The sequence below is a fragment of the Colias eurytheme genome, chromosome 15 (genome assembly GCF_061535395.1).
Source record: "Colias eurytheme isolate Ceu_HAF_F1 chromosome 15, ilColEury1 Martin Lab GWU primary, whole genome shotgun sequence".
Lineage (NCBI taxonomy): Eukaryota > Metazoa > Arthropoda > Insecta > Lepidoptera > Pieridae > Colias > Colias eurytheme.
The window spans coordinates 7,518,377-7,534,584 of record NC_142994.1 but is presented as its reverse complement, the minus strand read 5'-3'; the positions used below and the strand labels follow the sequence as shown (position 1 = coordinate 7,534,584).

Below are 16,208 nucleotides of genomic sequence, written 5' to 3'. Positions count from 1 at the left end.
TCGATTTACATAGATTCTTAGACTAGAAAAAAACCAGTTTGACAAAACATTATTCAGGCAATATTGCCTTTCAAAGGTAAGAAATGTATAGAAATAAGTAAAATTTCAAAGAGATTTCAACAAATGCTTCTTCAAAGCTAAATATAGCCTTTACCTTGTTACATACACATATCACATTCTGATCACATTACAGCCATTATCTACAAAACTATACACTTAGACACATTATATTGCACTGATTTAAAATATGTATGTCATGGACAAGTAATAAACAGGGGCTTCTTCATAATATCGGTGCATTATGCAGCATGAAAACATATATTTTAGAGCGAAAGATTGGGTTTAGTTCCGCATTTGAAACTACATAGACTATAGAGCATCGACTTGTACGCTAGATTAGTTTGGTCAATAATTAAAAGCCAGTAACCAGTAAAACTATGTAGATATACGGTGCCCGCAAAGACAAAAATTACCTAAATATTGACTTGTAAGTTGTAACTAATGCGCGGGCATATGCAAAATGTCCCAATGTATTATTACCTCGTCCATAACATATATAACATTTATTACATCATTTAATTTGACTACTAAACATTTAAATAGTCTCTTATCAAATACTTATTAAAATTTAGGAACGAGTCAAGGTAACTATTTACGTATAGGAAAACCCACATTTTATTTACGCTGAACATAATAGTGTATATATAACTAGGATATAAAAACATAATATTATAATAGCTGATATAGAATATGATAAATAAATAACAGTAGCTAGAAAATACAAGACGGCAATAAATTATGATTTATTTGTTTTCATAAGTTTCTGCATCATTAGTATGTACATCAGGATTGATTTATTTGATTGTTTTCAAAATAATTAATGATAAGAATAAAAAAATATATTTCACCCTCGACCCTTCCATTTATTAAGTCACTGTTACCCGCTAGTTTTTAAACTGAATCTAAATTATTTAGTTCAAGTTTCTAGCAATATAATTCCGTCAAAAATACGATATATTCGTTCAACACCTTGTTTTAAGAAAGCTGTTATTATCTTTAAGCAACACTTTGTAAAAAATTACAGAGTTGCATACTTAGAATATGGAAAGGGAACATCAGTGGAACTTCTAAATAGACCTTGTAAATTCGTAAAAATAACCTAAAATCAGCGCGCAAAAGCTAAACTCAAGGCACGTGTATACTCAAAACATAATCCTATTCATAATATTTACAATGAGATAAGTTTATTTGCGAAAATCGTTCGATGTTTTTCGTATCACACATCGTTTTACATATCTTTGTTATGTAACAAGAATGTTTAGCCGCCACTGCACTATATCACTAGTTTAAACCAAAGTCGTTAAGCACTGCGCTATGATATGATTTTAGCGTACGGGTGTTCTATATGGCCATATTGTATGGCCAATAGCGTGTCCTTTAGTCGTTGGTACACAGGTAAGGTGTGTTGCATAGTGGGGATGGAAATATTGCTGTCCATGTAACCCACGTTACTGATCGGCGTTATGATAACCGCCGTGCCAGCTCCGAACATCTCTAGTAACTGTAATAAAACATACATTTCATACATCTTATCTGAATATTATAATTTTAATAACTCGGAATTGAAAACGCATCTGTTTCATTAGCACTACAGTGTTGCTAGTTATTGAACTGTAAATATGGTATTTAGAGAGAAATCGCTTGAATAAATAAAATGTTTTACTGTGTGGAATTAAAACAACGATGAGATTGAATAGAATAGTCACTCCATAAAGATAAGTTAATTGACTGATTAGTTTAATGGCTACGACTTGAATTTTTCCTTTAAGGGGGGGTAATTATGGAATTATATCTTTACAAATGATCTAATTACGTGTATTCTCATTATTATACAACTTTGAAACAGCAAATTCATTCATACAAACATGATACGAGTTTAAGATAATCATTTTTAATTAAAGATACATACCCGGCCTTGGCTGTTAAGTTGTATCAACCGCTCCATAGTTATAACCTCCTCTTTGACCGTGACATCTTCCCATTGGCTCGCTAACTCCAAAATAGACCGTCGAGTGACTCCCGGCAGTATGAGACCATTTAATGGCGGCGTGCTCAACTGTTTATCTAAAAGAAATGCACAAACGAGTTTAGTCTAGAATAATCTGTATGATGTGAGCGACCCCGTTTATTGCTTCAGATGCGGGACGAGAATTTACAGGTCGCGGGGTCAGAACCGCGCGATAACATGACAATATGTACGCTTACACGGATAATGATAATTATGGGAATTCATATCTTGTATGTGTTTATAGAAACAGCTCGATCGCGTGATGTTTGAAAAGGGAGCATGTAAAGATTCAATTCATATGAATCCAGAATAAGAAAAATAAGTCAAATAAGTCGATTAAACTTTAACAAGAAATAGATAATTGACACTAAATATGTAAATCGAGATTGCATATTTTCAACTAACCTCCGTGCTCATTGATGTAAACGATGAAGATATTCATAGCTCCGACTTCAGTCAGCTCTTGGTTAGGCCCAAATAGCCATAATACTTGTTGATGTCCTAATTTTGCAGCTCGCGACGTTATCTCTGTAGAACATACATAGGTCTCATTTTAATAATCCACACTTATAAGTCCAGATGAAATTTCGCATTATATTATATCTGTTTATATTATTTTAATTAACGCTTGAAAGTAGTTCAATGAAACTTATGTAGGCAATGTAATCATACAAAATAAAGTAAAGAACAAGTTTATTTCCTGATTTGGAACTCTTGGTTCTATTCCATATTATATTATATTGTTGTTCATAGAAAATTTGTGATTCATGTATGAAATATGCAAAAATTGGTAATTATAAAAAAACAAATTAACGTTAATTATTACATTACGTTTTAAATAATAACAATGTTGCAAAAACTCTCACTTATTAAATAAGAAATAATATATCATGGAATTAAACTTTTGTTTACAATGGAATACACACAACATATGATACCTTTATCGAAAATTTATCTTATTATTTTTGATAATGCGTCACAAGACCAAACAATATAATTATCAGCTAACACCTAATGTTCTAATTACATTTCATAATAAAAGTATTCATAACGTAATGTTAGATTAAACATTGTGCGTTTTCCCTATAAAAAAGACCATTATTTAACACTATATAATTCAATGTACATACATTTATGTAAGATTTGAATTTTTCAGTAGAATAATTGCCACACGTGAACTACAACTACAATAATCCCTATAAGTATAGCTTATTTAACGTAGATATTACTAATATCTAATAATAATTACTAATAATAAAACTTACTATTAATTTACAACCATTGTTAATTAATAGAAAGTATCATAATTCATAAACAAACACTACCTAAAAATTAAAATCAAGGCATTCATCCTTTAAACCTTAAAAAATTTACACAGCTCTGAACAATAAACACCTAAAACTAATATGTGTGAAAATTGTCCCGAAATATTTATTTATTTATTTTATTTTTTTAATAGGTAAAAAACGCTTACCTATCGTAGGCCCATAGTTAGAGCCGACTTTCCTATTGCCCACGCCTCCAGGGAACGCTCGGACTACATTCGGGTCCGCGTATATTGACACCGCTCCATCCGAATTCGTCTTGTAATACGCACTCACTGGACTTAGAATTGCAAAGAGCATTGCCGATTCTGGCTTTATTATCCCAAACGTAGGCTAAAAACCATCAAAAATTAATTAAAAAGCCCGTGTCATTGAAGATTAAACATAACAATAATTTTTTAACAATAACAATCGAATCGTTATATTGTATTGAAAACATTTAAGTAATTAACTTATTAGATAAGGGAATTTACGTTTGAAAAAATTTTTGTTATAGGCGCAATAACTTGAGTAAATATATGGTTATCTTGAGAAATAATTACGCAAAGCTATTAATGGTTTACATCCTTGTTTGTTAATCCATAAAAGTTATGAAGTTCTGAGAATAACTGTGTAATGACTAACTAGTTTCAAAAACAAAACTATGATAAATTAATTTTATCAAAATGTAACTCAATATATTTTATATGAATTAAACAGAAATTCGTAATCATATCTAAAATATCAACGTCAAATTAAACAGCTACTATAAATCACTTTACATCGCAATAACACACATACGGGCTCATTAAGCATATTAGGATTGCTAAACTTTGTTTATAGAATGTAGATAATGTACAATTGAAAACAATAACAACAAATGTGAAGGAAATATACCTCAGTGCCAATTAATGTAGGTCGTATGTAAAGCGTCGACGTTTCCGAGTGAGGCACCCATTCCTGGTCGATTTGTACGAGCCGAATGATGCATTTGATTAACTCTTCAGCGTCGAACATCGGCAAACCCGACCTTTGGGCGGCGAGATTCATCCTTTCCATGTTCAATTCAGGCCGAAACAATCTTATCTTATCATCGACCCCCCGGTATGCTTTTAATCCTTCGAACAACTAAAAAAAATACCATTTGATTAAATACGACACATTTTTTATTTACTACGTCGTTTAAAATTATGATGTGTTTGTTTTATTTATAAGATTTTTTTTACTTCTTACAATGTCATTTCCTCTTGCGCAAGAGGAAAAAATCTAAAAGTAGGCAATTTATATGTTTTAGTGATTTAGTATTGCAATGTATAACTAACTAGCGGTCCGCCCCGGCTTCGCCCGTGGTACATGTTTACGTTTTCTCTACATAAAAACCATCCTCGTACTTCAAGGAATATAATAAAAAAAGAATTATCGAAATCGGTTCAGCCGTTCTCGAGTTATGCGCTTACCAACACATTTTGCGATTCATTTTTATATATAAGAAGATAAAGTATCCTTTTAGGAGCATTTTTCTGATATTGAGTTAGTGACCTAGTCAGTGAATCCTACTTTTCTAGATAGATCTAATGTATCTTAGAAACCAATTAGTAAAAACATGAATATAAAACTCACTTGAACAGCATAATGTAGGGCTTTCGCCGCTGGGTGTATCGTTAAGTGCTCAAAGGGTGTGATTTCAGGTTTCTGCCAACCACCAAGCTCTTGGTAATAATTAATTTTGAGCATGTGATCCGTAAAATATTTTCCAAATCCCAAATCGTTCGCGTCTGGTTTGCGCTGTAGTTGGTAAGGTGCAGCCAACGACACTTGTAGGTCGTCATACTGTAATAAAAGATATGGTATATAAGTGAATAACAAGCTATTTCTTTGTGATTATACTATTAACATAATGCACTTTACAATAGATATGAATCTATTTAATACTATTATTTTATTTATTGAAATTTTTTATAAATCGGTAATGAACGATCCTAACTAAGAGTTTACAAGTTTCGTTCAAAAACAATGTGCAGACGTTGTTGTCAACAAATTACATTATATTATACATTTCACAAATTATATAAATTAAAATTAGAACCAAAAACAGTAATTTGCATACACTACTAACTTATTTGAAAACAACAAAATTGTAATAGCGAATAATAATGAGCCCCAAAATACGACGTTTCGTTTCATGTCTGTGCATATGATTACCTTGAAGGAAGTTTCTGGTGTGACATCTGGGCGTGGCTTGTGTGCGGGCGCGGCCGCTGACGTTACGGGCGCAACTTGCTCTAGCGGTTGAACATTGCTTTCCTCCAATTCTTTGTAACGAAGCGTCGAACTGCAGCGACGCAGATTCTGCATCTTGTGCTGGTTCTCGTAGATCCATTTTACTAGAACCTGCAATAGAATGATTTTTCTACAATTTAAGGTGACATTAGATTATGTATTATGAGCGCGTAGGTTGAGAAATATTTTTTGTAAAATCTGGAATACCTACTTATATTTCTTTATAATTTTGGCACAACTTTTTAAAATTGAATTAAACCATAATGTCAAATTAACGGTTAAACTCTACGAATATTGTAGAATACTTTGAGCGTCCCATTAACATAATTGATTTAATTTATGTAGTTCGTTACCTCTATACGTGAATTAAACTTTGTTTTAATTCACGAATTAATTAATTAACGTGCCAAAATTATGAACAACATTCGAAAACCGCTTAACCGACGCTTATCATAGTTTTGTTTTTTGTTAACCTATTCATTATTCGGTTAACTTTCTTCATACTGATATTCAAAATGGCACATCAGTGGATGAAAGAAAATTTTAAAAACCTTACATTACAAGTATTTTTGAAGAAAATGTAAATACAACGATTCTCTCTATACTTCTTCAGCGTAATTCTGATTTCTGATATGCCTTTGTATTTATTGTTTTCATAGAAGATACAACATGACTAACAAAGAGACCTCATAAATAAAATAGCTATAAGATAGACTCTACCTTAAATCAAAAAAGATAGTAGAAATATGATTATTGTAGTTAGGCGACCGTGATAATGAAATTCTGAATATTGTTAAGACTAGGTGTTAATCACATGCATTTTTTCTTATAAGTTAATTCATTAATATGCATTAATAAAGATTCTATCAACGGGAAGAGGGGTGAGGTCCTGTACAATATGGACAGGCTTAAAAATCGATAACATTGAAACAAAAGATACAAGTTAATTTTTCTGTTTTAATACCTACCTAAAGATTAAAATTTTATTATGTTTAAATAGGTCACATGTTTATCAGTAAAAAACGTTGAAGATAAACAATAATTATTATAATCTGTATGAAAGCAAATTAACTGGTTAGTCTGGTAATTTTATTAAAATTGGCGTCATTCTAATAAAAGTAGGTAGGCAAATAAAACTGTGTTGTTAATGTGTGCAATGCATTTAGTGTTAGTCTCTAGTCTTTAAATTAAATGTAATTTGAATGAAGACAGCAAGGGTAAAATTTTAAATGATAATAGAATAATTAATTATTTTCATATCGCGTCGGTTCGGGCAAACACGCGTGCTGAGGCAGAACAATTTTCAACTCTAGATACTAGAAGATAATAGAACTTTATAAGTTACTTATTAAGTAACTCTAAGCTTAGAATCAAATTTATGCTTAGGTGGTTACTTCTACGATAAACAAGTCAATATTCTCACATTATGAGATTTTAATTTTTAACTAATAAAACCATTGTTCGGATAGACCAATTCAGTAGGTATTATTTATTGCTCTTCTATTGGCGCTCAAACAGAATACCATTTTTTGTTGATTTTATTATATGTAATACTAATAATGTACTATAGAGAGATAATCTTCTTTCTTATATATAAAAATGAATCGCAAAATGTGTTGGTAAGCGCATAACTCGAGAACGGCTGAACCGATTTCGATAATTCTTTTTTTATTACATTCCTTGAAGTACGAGGATGGTTTTTATGTAGAGAAAACGTAAATATGTACCACGGGCGAAGCCGGGGCGGACCGCTAGTTTTTAATACAATAAGGGTCAAGAGTGTATTGAGTTCAGACGCTCAGAATATAATATGACTGGACTTTATTTAAACTTAAAAAATAATAATTAAAAGAAAATAATATTTGTTTATGTATTTAACTACATTATTTTGATTTATTTATATTCACTGAATGAACAATTTTCTTTCCCAATCGTCATCGAATATTGCTGTTATAAACTCTACTTAAATTTAATATTAACATAATATTATTTATTCTAAAGAGTATACAAATATATAAATGAATTTCGATTCGGATACAAATTGTAAATTGGACCAAAATGACCAACAAATTATTAGATAATCGTTGCCTTGTCATTATTTATCATAGGTACTATGTTTATGCATCACAAATATTAAATGATACTAATATAATTAATAATAATTGTAGGTGATGTTATTTTTTATTTATACAGATTTCAAATCAAATAGAAAAAGATGTTAAATAATTATTATCTGGAATAATTATTTTAATTCGATAAACCTACTTACATCAATAAATAATAATGTATCTACGTGGTCTTGTTTCAAGAATTAAAATAACAGTTTTACCAGATGGAAAATGAAATATGAATGAGTCAAAATTACTTAGAAAGAAAAAACATAAGTCAATCAATTTGCAAAAAGCCGTCTTATCACTTGTTAGCTATCTCTATCAGACAACCCCTACAATAAAAAGAAATAAACCTCAAGGCAATCAAAAAGAACAGATAGGAAGAGTTTGGGAAGAAGACAAACCTATATCTTACCTTACTACGACGAAGAGGCATTTTAAAATTCACAATTAATATTAATTCACAAAAAATATCACTTTATATCGTTTCGCAACACTGTTGTTTCGTCACTTATTTTTTTTTTATACGAAAATATATACAGATCTCGAATATAATATCTCGAAAACTTTATTCAATAGTTGCTCTTAGTAAACTGACTTCAATTGATCTACAGCACAAACATTTAAAGAGCAGAAGATAAGATTGTGGCCTGACCTTTGCTGTAGTCATTCATAATCAACGCAAATTATAAAGCATCACTTGATAACGCACCAGAAGTTATCAAAATAAGGATTACGCACATTTATTTAGGTGACATGCGCTTTAACAACGGGGAGCGCCAAACGACTGCGTAGCTCCTGAAGTGGCGCTAGGGGTCGCGACGTTTGTAATGGGTCACCGACAATCCACCTCATATACATTTAAATGAATATGGTAATCATATTAAAGAAACGACGCTCACCTACTCTTTACATCACGAATTATATTACATTAATGACGCTTGATAATTCATCTGTACTATTGGTTGCAGATATAGCTTTCTGCGGCGTAGTAGCTTATAGAATATCGCAGCAACAGTAGTGGCAGATCTAGGAGGGAGTAGTCAGTAGGGAGCTGCTATCTAACAGAGAGAATGGCTGCTTTTCTATTGATTCAGTATTTTAGTTTAAGTCATCTCATATAATCAAATTATTATTTATGAATTCATATTCATTATTAATCGAAGGATCGATAGGATCTCATAATTGAAAATACGTAAAAAATTCAGTCTAAAATATCGGTGATTTTGAAATTTATTTGATCGTTATTAAGTCAAAAAAATTAAATATATCCATTGTATACCGGGTGTCCCACTGTTGGTATACTAAGCTCAAAGGAGGTTATAGTTTTGTATACGCTGAGTACGTAAAAAATACTTATAAAATTTCAGACGCATTTTTACCCTAACAAGCAACCTGCCCAACTTTGCCACCCGCACGTGAGCTTTCTTTAAAGATTATGTTTTCAAAGACAAAATGCTCACATTAGCGAAGCGGTATATGCCGGCTGCGCGAAGTTAGAGAAGAAATCATGGATTTTAAGGAAAAATTTAGCAAAAAATTTTTGTCGCAATTTTTTTGTTTAAGTATTTTTTACATGATCAGTGTATGCAAAACTACAAGTCCCTTCGCGCTTAGTATACCGATAGTGGGACACCCTGTATAGATAATCTATAAAAATTATTCATAAAATTTAAAATTTCGACTAACGATCCTTTAAACCCCTCCATATAATGGGCAAATAATGCTATCCACATACCAATAACAATACACTGTATTATGTTTTTTGTATTGTTTTGTTTAAATTAATATTGTTCTTCAATGCTGTGCATGTAAATATCTGCACAGACTAACCTGAAGATGATGTAAACCGTTCGTTAGTTTTTATAATAAAAATTTAATGTGATAGTTATTTGTCTGACTGATATATATTTATAGCTTCTAAACTGCTGAATGGAAGTAAGGAGAGTCAGAAAATTGTGTATTTAAGAGCCTTTAAGAAGAACATAAAATGGCGGAAACAAAACTTAAAGGGAGTAAAACTTTGAACAGGGAGTGAAATTTGATACACAACAGTGCAAGTGAACCCGCAAGCGCAAGGTTATTAAAATAGAACAAATGACTGAGCTTTTCTTATGAATGTTAAAAATAGATTATGCAATGGAACAGATTATGTAACAAAAAAATAAGAAAAAAATTGGATTATTATGGAAATACTGTATGTTCACACTAGAATATAAGTTTTGTTTGGTTCTTTGTCTATTTTACAACACTGAAAATGAAATGATATCTTATTATACTAGTATGACTTAGGATGCTCACCTGAATAATTCATTTTTTGCTTGCAGACATTTCAAGATGAATCATTTTCCTTCATTGTTCTGAAATTAAAATTATTCGGATTTAACACAAGTACTTTCTAAACAAAAGAATTTGATAAAAAAAATTATATTACCTTCATCAATTATCAGGATAAAAAAGCTTAATTTTATGTAATGAAAACACATACATGCTAAATAATTTTATTTGAAATTAATTTCTAATTTCTAACTTTTAAAATAAATGACAAGTCCATTGTGCACACAAAGGTCTGAATAAAACTTTTACTTTTATTATAGTTGATGCAAATTCAATTAGTTTATTTAACATTCAACCTAAAGCAAATAGTATACTTCTTTATCAAAAGCATAATATAACAATTATGTAATACAGTGTAAAATATTAAATAAATAATAATTTCTCAATACTATTTAAAAATAATTGTATATATATTTGTATCTCAAGAATTGCAAAAATATTTTCTGTTATCACTATCAAAGAATGTATATCTAAATGCCATCCTGTCTTAAAAAGTTAAATAATATTTTTGTTATCTGAAGATGTTCTGCCAAAGATAAACAATTAAAGATTAAAATTTAAGATCTATATATTTAATACTTTAAGTTCAATGTCTAATAGAATTAAGCATCTGATCATTTCAATATAAATCTGGTTGTGAAAGAACTACACGCTCCTCATTCTTGGCATGTTTTTTAAGCATATTCATTATCTCATTGTCAAACTCTAAAGGTGTTGGCTTCTTCTCCACGATCCAGTAAAATATATCCCAGTCATTGGTCGGAGAGTTGATAAGACGATCATACATCATAGTTTGTTCCTCGGAAAAACCATCCAAGTACTTCTTAGCAAAAGTGCTGAGTAGAAGATCATTCTCCAGCATGCCCCGTTTACGGGACTGGTACTGAAGTCTGAAATATAGGAAAATTTGATGTTATTCATCAGTAATATTCTTCAAACTAAAATTTTCTTATTGATTAAATACATTTCAAAAAGAACAGCTTGTACTAGAAATACATATTTTTGTTTGTGAGATTTCACATGGAGTTTGGATGATAGGTATATTATGTTTAAATAGAAGAATCTATTGGATAACAGTTGGCAGCTATGAACGAAATTTTGACTAATGTCCTGCGGTTAGTATCATTAGTCCCTCAGCCCCCGGAATCACAGACACAATAGAAAATCTATTGTGTCGTGGCCCGATCGGGCCGTCAAGGGGTTAAAATGTTTAAATAGAATTTGGAAATACCTTGCCTTCCTCTTGTCTAATGCTTGTGGTTTGTCTACGTTGTACACAGGAATTTCCATATAAGTTGTATCCACAGATTGAGTAGTGCCACTCATGAATCGACTGCCGCGAATCATTTTTACGGTGTTCATAGCCTGAAAATTGTGTAATATACGTTTTAAATTATTTCTCAATAGTCTTATATCTCACCTGTTTAAATAAGGACATCATAATAACAATTTCATTACATACACAACGTAAACGCATCATTTTGATTATTTTCGGCACGGTAACTTGGAGCAAAATTATATTACGAACGCAAATTATTACGAACGATCCCAATTCTCCAATTTTTCTTGACAAATGATAATAATATTACATAATGTTTTTATCTTGATTGATAGCAGGAAGATTTTCACTTTTTCAGTCAGGCAATTGGCAAATTTTTTCGCCGTTCGATTGTTTGACAGCACAGATGACATATTGTCAGTGTCAGAGGGGCGTAGACGTCTCAGAACAAAGAATCCGTATTGTTTTTACTTTTGAGGCAATAAAGGTGGCCGACGCAAAAATCTCCTTTGTTTCAGAGAATTTACAAAAAAGGCGAGTAGCTGATCTCCTATTTTTTAGGAAACTTCTTAATTTTCTTCAGATATTCAAGTGCCTGAGCAATGAAGTTGCATGATTGCATAATTAAAATGTATATGTGTAGTTTAAATTATTGAAATGGCATAGTCAAAATTATTGTACATAGGGAAAAATTATAACCACACCAAGCAACACACTCACGGTTCTGTCATTTGATGTCGTTTTTGAAGATGGCGGCCGTAGACAGAGAAACCCTCAGAGGAATAAACCTATTATTCCTCTGAGGAGAAACCAATAGACAAATTGATAGTTTATGTCGCATTCACACAAGAAAAAGAGCAACTTATGCCGGTGTTGTGTAAAGAAATGAGAGAGAACGATAAAATTTTTTGTTTCACCCAGCGTGCCACTTTTTTCAAGAAAAGAAACCTACTTTGCTAAACAAAGTTTGACAGCTAACTATCGTCTTCCCTAAAAATATAGTTTTTACATGTTCTAAGTTACGTAATTCATGGTATGTTTGGTTTTTAATGATTTAGACTTACTGTTAATACCTTATAAAATAATACCATGGTGCGGTGTAGCGTTAAAGGGTGTTAAAGTGATAGTGGAACGAAAATGCCTGGATTGTCTTTTCACTCGTAAGTATACAACTCTTTATCAGTTTATAGGCCTTCATGATATTTCAGCGTGTTAATATATTGTGTATCACGTGCTGTTGACTTGAATACATTGTTTAAAAACCACAAAAATAACAATTATAAATTTTAACCTAAAAAATTTTGTGTTGCCAACTTTTCTACAAATTGTTACCCACTATTATGGGAAATAATAATATATATTCTGCAGTGTGTATTTAATTAAATATCTGAAATATTCAATGGCTTGTTCCAGTTTTCCTGAACCGGATAATTTACGACAAATTTGGATTGTAGCTACAGGATGAACAGATTGGAAACCAAAACCGAAGGTTAGAAAGTATTACGGCAATCACCACCACCGCGACGCTGCCCCGCCGAAGACAATGGACACTCTTGGTTCCAACTTCCAACATTGAACCGGAGGGACGTAGTTAATTAAGTTAGAGATAATTTAAATGTAATTTTTTTATTACAATAAATTATTATTAAGTAAATTTCGTTTTTTTTGCGCGTTCGCGGGTCGGTCAATATAATTAACGTGTGTATCTGTTAATACTTACGAAAATAAACATTCTTTTATTTTTTTTATTTTATTTTATAAAAAATAATGAACAATCGAGTTTTCATCTACATTATCATTACATACACATTTTTATATGGGACTATGATAATGATATATATTATACATACTAGTGGTCCACCCCGGCTTCGCCCGTGGTACACATTTCGCAATAAAAGGTAGCCTATGTCCTTTCTCAGGTATCAAAATATCTACATACCAAATTTCATGCAAATTGTTTTAGTAGTTTAGGCGTGATTGAGTAACAGACAGACAGACAGAGTTACTTTCGCATTTATAATATTATATAGTATGGATTATATAATATATAGGTATGTGTATATACATAATATGTATTACCCATCTAAAAGTAATATGTTTATTATATACTAGCTGCGCTCCGAAAACCATACATACATAATTACAAACATTTTCTCTTTATAATATTAGTATAAACATGTAAGTATGTAATGTGGATATCTCATTATTATCCACTTATGTTATGTGAATAATGATATTGAGAGATTTGTATCTTACAAATTGCGGGGTAAATTTTCCCTCACATGGTAACCCTAAATATTGTGAACAATTCTTTTTTATCTCTTTCTGCGACACGCATTGCCGGTGTCTATTGGATTCTCTGTCTACGATGGCGGCACAGTAATAAACGGTATTATCTGGTTACTCGGGCGCTTGTGCACTATAAGGAATTTTACTGTCCGGCATTCCGATTTTTTACGGTCCAGTGTGGCATGAAAAAACCGATGATTTGCTTGTGCACCTGTCCGTCTTTACTCGGATCAGTGCGGTACAGGTGGGTACAGTTCAAGGAAGTATGGCGGTATAATGCTATCATAAATGATTGTTTTCGCATTTTACAAGAAACGAGTAAAAATATAGAAGGTGAAATATTATATTACTTCGTTATAATAAAAAGTAAAGTTCCGTAAGAGATTTAAAATGCGTGTTTCACTTATTTATTATAATCGGTGACGAGGAGCTAAATCTATGCCCACTTGAACTTTAACTTACCAACACTTACTTAGATAATAATTATAGGTCAATGCTTGGTCAATGTATATAAAATAACAATACCGACTTCTCAAATCTCATTGCCAACTAAATGAAAGTAAAACAAGAGCTTGCTTTCAATATTGGCATATGCAATAAAAAGAGTAAAATCCAAGCAAGTGGGCACTCGAAAACAATTATACCTACAGCGACTCGTAAACTCAAAAAACCATCCGGAATAGGGAAAAGTAAAATGTCGGACAGTAAAATTACGTATAGTGCACAAGCTAGTATTTAGATTAATTGCGTGCCATACCGGACCGTAAAAAATCGGAATGCCGTACCGTAAAATTCCTTGTAGTGGACAAACGCCCTTGTTTTCATAATAGATTTTTTCAGTCAGCCCAATTCACGGCGACGCCGTTTTTTCCAACTGTTTGGAAATAAGAGGTCATAATACGGCCCCTGTAAACAAATTACCTAAGTTACAACCACGTTACAACAGTTAATTTATAGTGACATTAACTATCTCTTTAGTTGGATTGAATGTATTATGTTTAATATCTGAAGGTACATAATATGAGGTACCAGTGTATTATGTACCTTCAGATATTCTCTTATGCAGAGGAAAGGAATAGAATTATTCATTATTTTTTATTTTTTTTATACCAATTAACATGTATCCGTATCCGTATTATTTAAACCGAAAAAAGATTAGATTCTGATTCGTACAGTAACCATGGTAACAAATTTGAACTTTGTATACAAATACGGATAGTTTTTTTCAGAAAATTTCGTTGTTTTGCTAAACTCAATAAATATAAAGGTGTAATGAAGATTTTGTTATTATGTCCGATATACGTGAATTTATTTTGACTACAACTGGTATGAAAACTTTAATAAAAATCATTTTTTCAAAAAAAAAAGTGCTATCAAACTAACCGCACACTTGTGATCTACTGACTACTATTCCCTAATCTGCTTAAACCATAATTCCCGACAGTTAATTGTACCTATAATTATTATTCAATTATTTTCCAGCTAATTTCTATAAAAGTCCTTTGAAGTTAAATGAGAATTGTGAAGAATTATTACTTGAATTCATACACAATTCACAAGTACTCCTCCTTCAAACTTGCTTAAATAATGAACTGCTGGTGTTCTACACTAAAGTAAGTTTGTTCGTAATAAAATATATTATATTTAGATAAGTATCCTACTCATTAGGTTTGAGTTATGTACCTACATCAACCGTCATTATCTATAAATCTTTAAACAAAAACTAGGTATGATAAGGAATTTATTAATTAACAAGTACCAATCACGAATTTGTATGTTTTAAAACAATAAACATGCTAACTAAAAAATATACAACATGTTTTATAAGTTTAAAAAAAGGATGCAGAATGTTGACCTGATTTCTTACATTTCTATTTAAAATTTTATACCTTTTTTTATTGACATCTAGTAAATAATTGGATGATGAGTGGATCATTATAAACATTATCTTTTCCAATTTCAGATTGAACCTAACAGAAACAAATCAATAATATTCTACAAAACTGTAGCAGATAATCTGACTAAAGATGATGCAATACAAAACATAAATATAGTTACTTTAACAAGAAGTGCAGAAGAATCATTATATCAAATCTTGCGTCAGATCTATGGCCCACTGCTTGCAAGTGTGAGTGTTTACATTATGCAATACATGATAATAATACACCTACCTACTGAAAATATAATTCTTAATTGTTATTTACAGGGAGATGATTTATATTCTAATAAATTACATAAGAACTTGTCTGAATTAGAAACAAATCTCAGAGTCCTGACTCATGGTAAAGGAGGTTCTAATGTAAATGGTAAGATTTTATCTCATTTTATTTTAAATATTTTTTGTAAATTACAGCCACCAATGCTTTGCACATAACTACCTAGAACCAAAAAAATATTATTTATATAACTAGGGTTTTAATTAACCTACATTGTTTTTAGTTATTCTATCAATTAATGATGAAGTGGATTATTGGAAAACTGTTAGCCATTCCCCAGATACAAATAAAAAGGAAAGGGAGGCAGCTTCTTCATTCTTTGTA

At 31.2% G+C, this 16,208-nt stretch overlaps 2 protein-coding genes and 1 long non-coding RNA gene across 4 annotated transcripts; 1 reads left to right on the top strand and 2 right to left on the bottom strand.

Moving 5' to 3' along the window:
- Nucleotides 1-494: 494 nt before the first annotated feature.
- Nucleotides 495-10,337, bottom strand: Bcat (Branched chain amino acid transaminase). Of its 2 annotated transcripts, XM_090109928.1 has the most exons (9): nucleotides 10,198-10,337; nucleotides 10,065-10,123; nucleotides 5,575-5,763; nucleotides 4,993-5,202; nucleotides 4,270-4,500; nucleotides 3,543-3,726; nucleotides 2,474-2,596; nucleotides 1,970-2,124; nucleotides 495-1,561 (listed from the first exon to the last, which is right to left on the bottom strand). In XM_090109928.1, the coding sequence occupies exons 3-9, from the start codon at nucleotides 5,725-5,727 to the stop codon at nucleotides 1,373-1,375; spliced, it is 1,245 nt and encodes a 414-aa protein (XP_089966054.1). In that variant the 5' UTR covers nucleotides 5,728-5,763; nucleotides 10,065-10,123; nucleotides 10,198-10,337; the 3' UTR covers nucleotides 495-1,372. The 2 variants fall into 2 exon arrangements, with proteins under 2 accessions (XP_089966054.1, XP_089966053.1); XM_090109927.1 differs by lacking the exons at nucleotides 10,065-10,123; nucleotides 10,198-10,337 and adding an exon at nucleotides 8,179-8,534.
- On the bottom strand, nucleotides 10,251-11,722 carry LOC149902429 (succinate dehydrogenase assembly factor 2-B, mitochondrial-like). Its single transcript, XM_090109929.1, has 3 exons — nucleotides 11,563-11,722; nucleotides 11,332-11,465; nucleotides 10,251-10,990 (listed from the first exon to the last, which is right to left on the bottom strand). Exons 1-3 carry the CDS (start codon nucleotides 11,578-11,580, stop codon nucleotides 10,720-10,722), a joined length of 423 nt encoding a protein of 140 aa, XP_089966055.1. The 5' UTR covers nucleotides 11,581-11,722; the 3' UTR covers nucleotides 10,251-10,719.
- A 467-nt stretch (nucleotides 11,723-12,189) lies between these two features.
- On the top strand, nucleotides 12,190-13,033 carry LOC149902428 (uncharacterized). The gene is made up of 2 exons (XR_016457528.1): nucleotides 12,190-12,539; nucleotides 12,793-13,033. It is a non-coding gene; the product is annotated as an uncharacterized LOC149902428 (long non-coding RNA).
- The last annotated feature ends 3,175 nt before the right edge of the window (nucleotides 13,034-16,208 follow it).

Bases quoted from the DNA above. Each gene is read 5' to 3' on its own strand.
- LOC149902429 (XM_090109929.1), bottom strand. The intron at 10,991-11,331 runs GTATTTCCAAAT...CCTATATTTCAG, and splicing joins TTAGACAAGAGGAAGGCAAG to ACTTCAGTACCAGTCCCGTA.
- Bcat (XM_090109927.1), bottom strand. From the start codon at position 8,199: ATGCCTCTTCGTCGTAGTAAG. The intron at 5,764-8,178 runs GTAAGATATAGG...ATTCTATTGCAG, and splicing joins TGCCTCTTCGTCGTAGTAAG to GTTCTAGTAAAATGGATCTA. The intron at 1,562-1,969 runs GTATGTATCTTT...GTTTTATTACAG, and splicing joins AACTTAACAGCCAAGGCCGG to TTACTAGAGATGTTCGGAGC.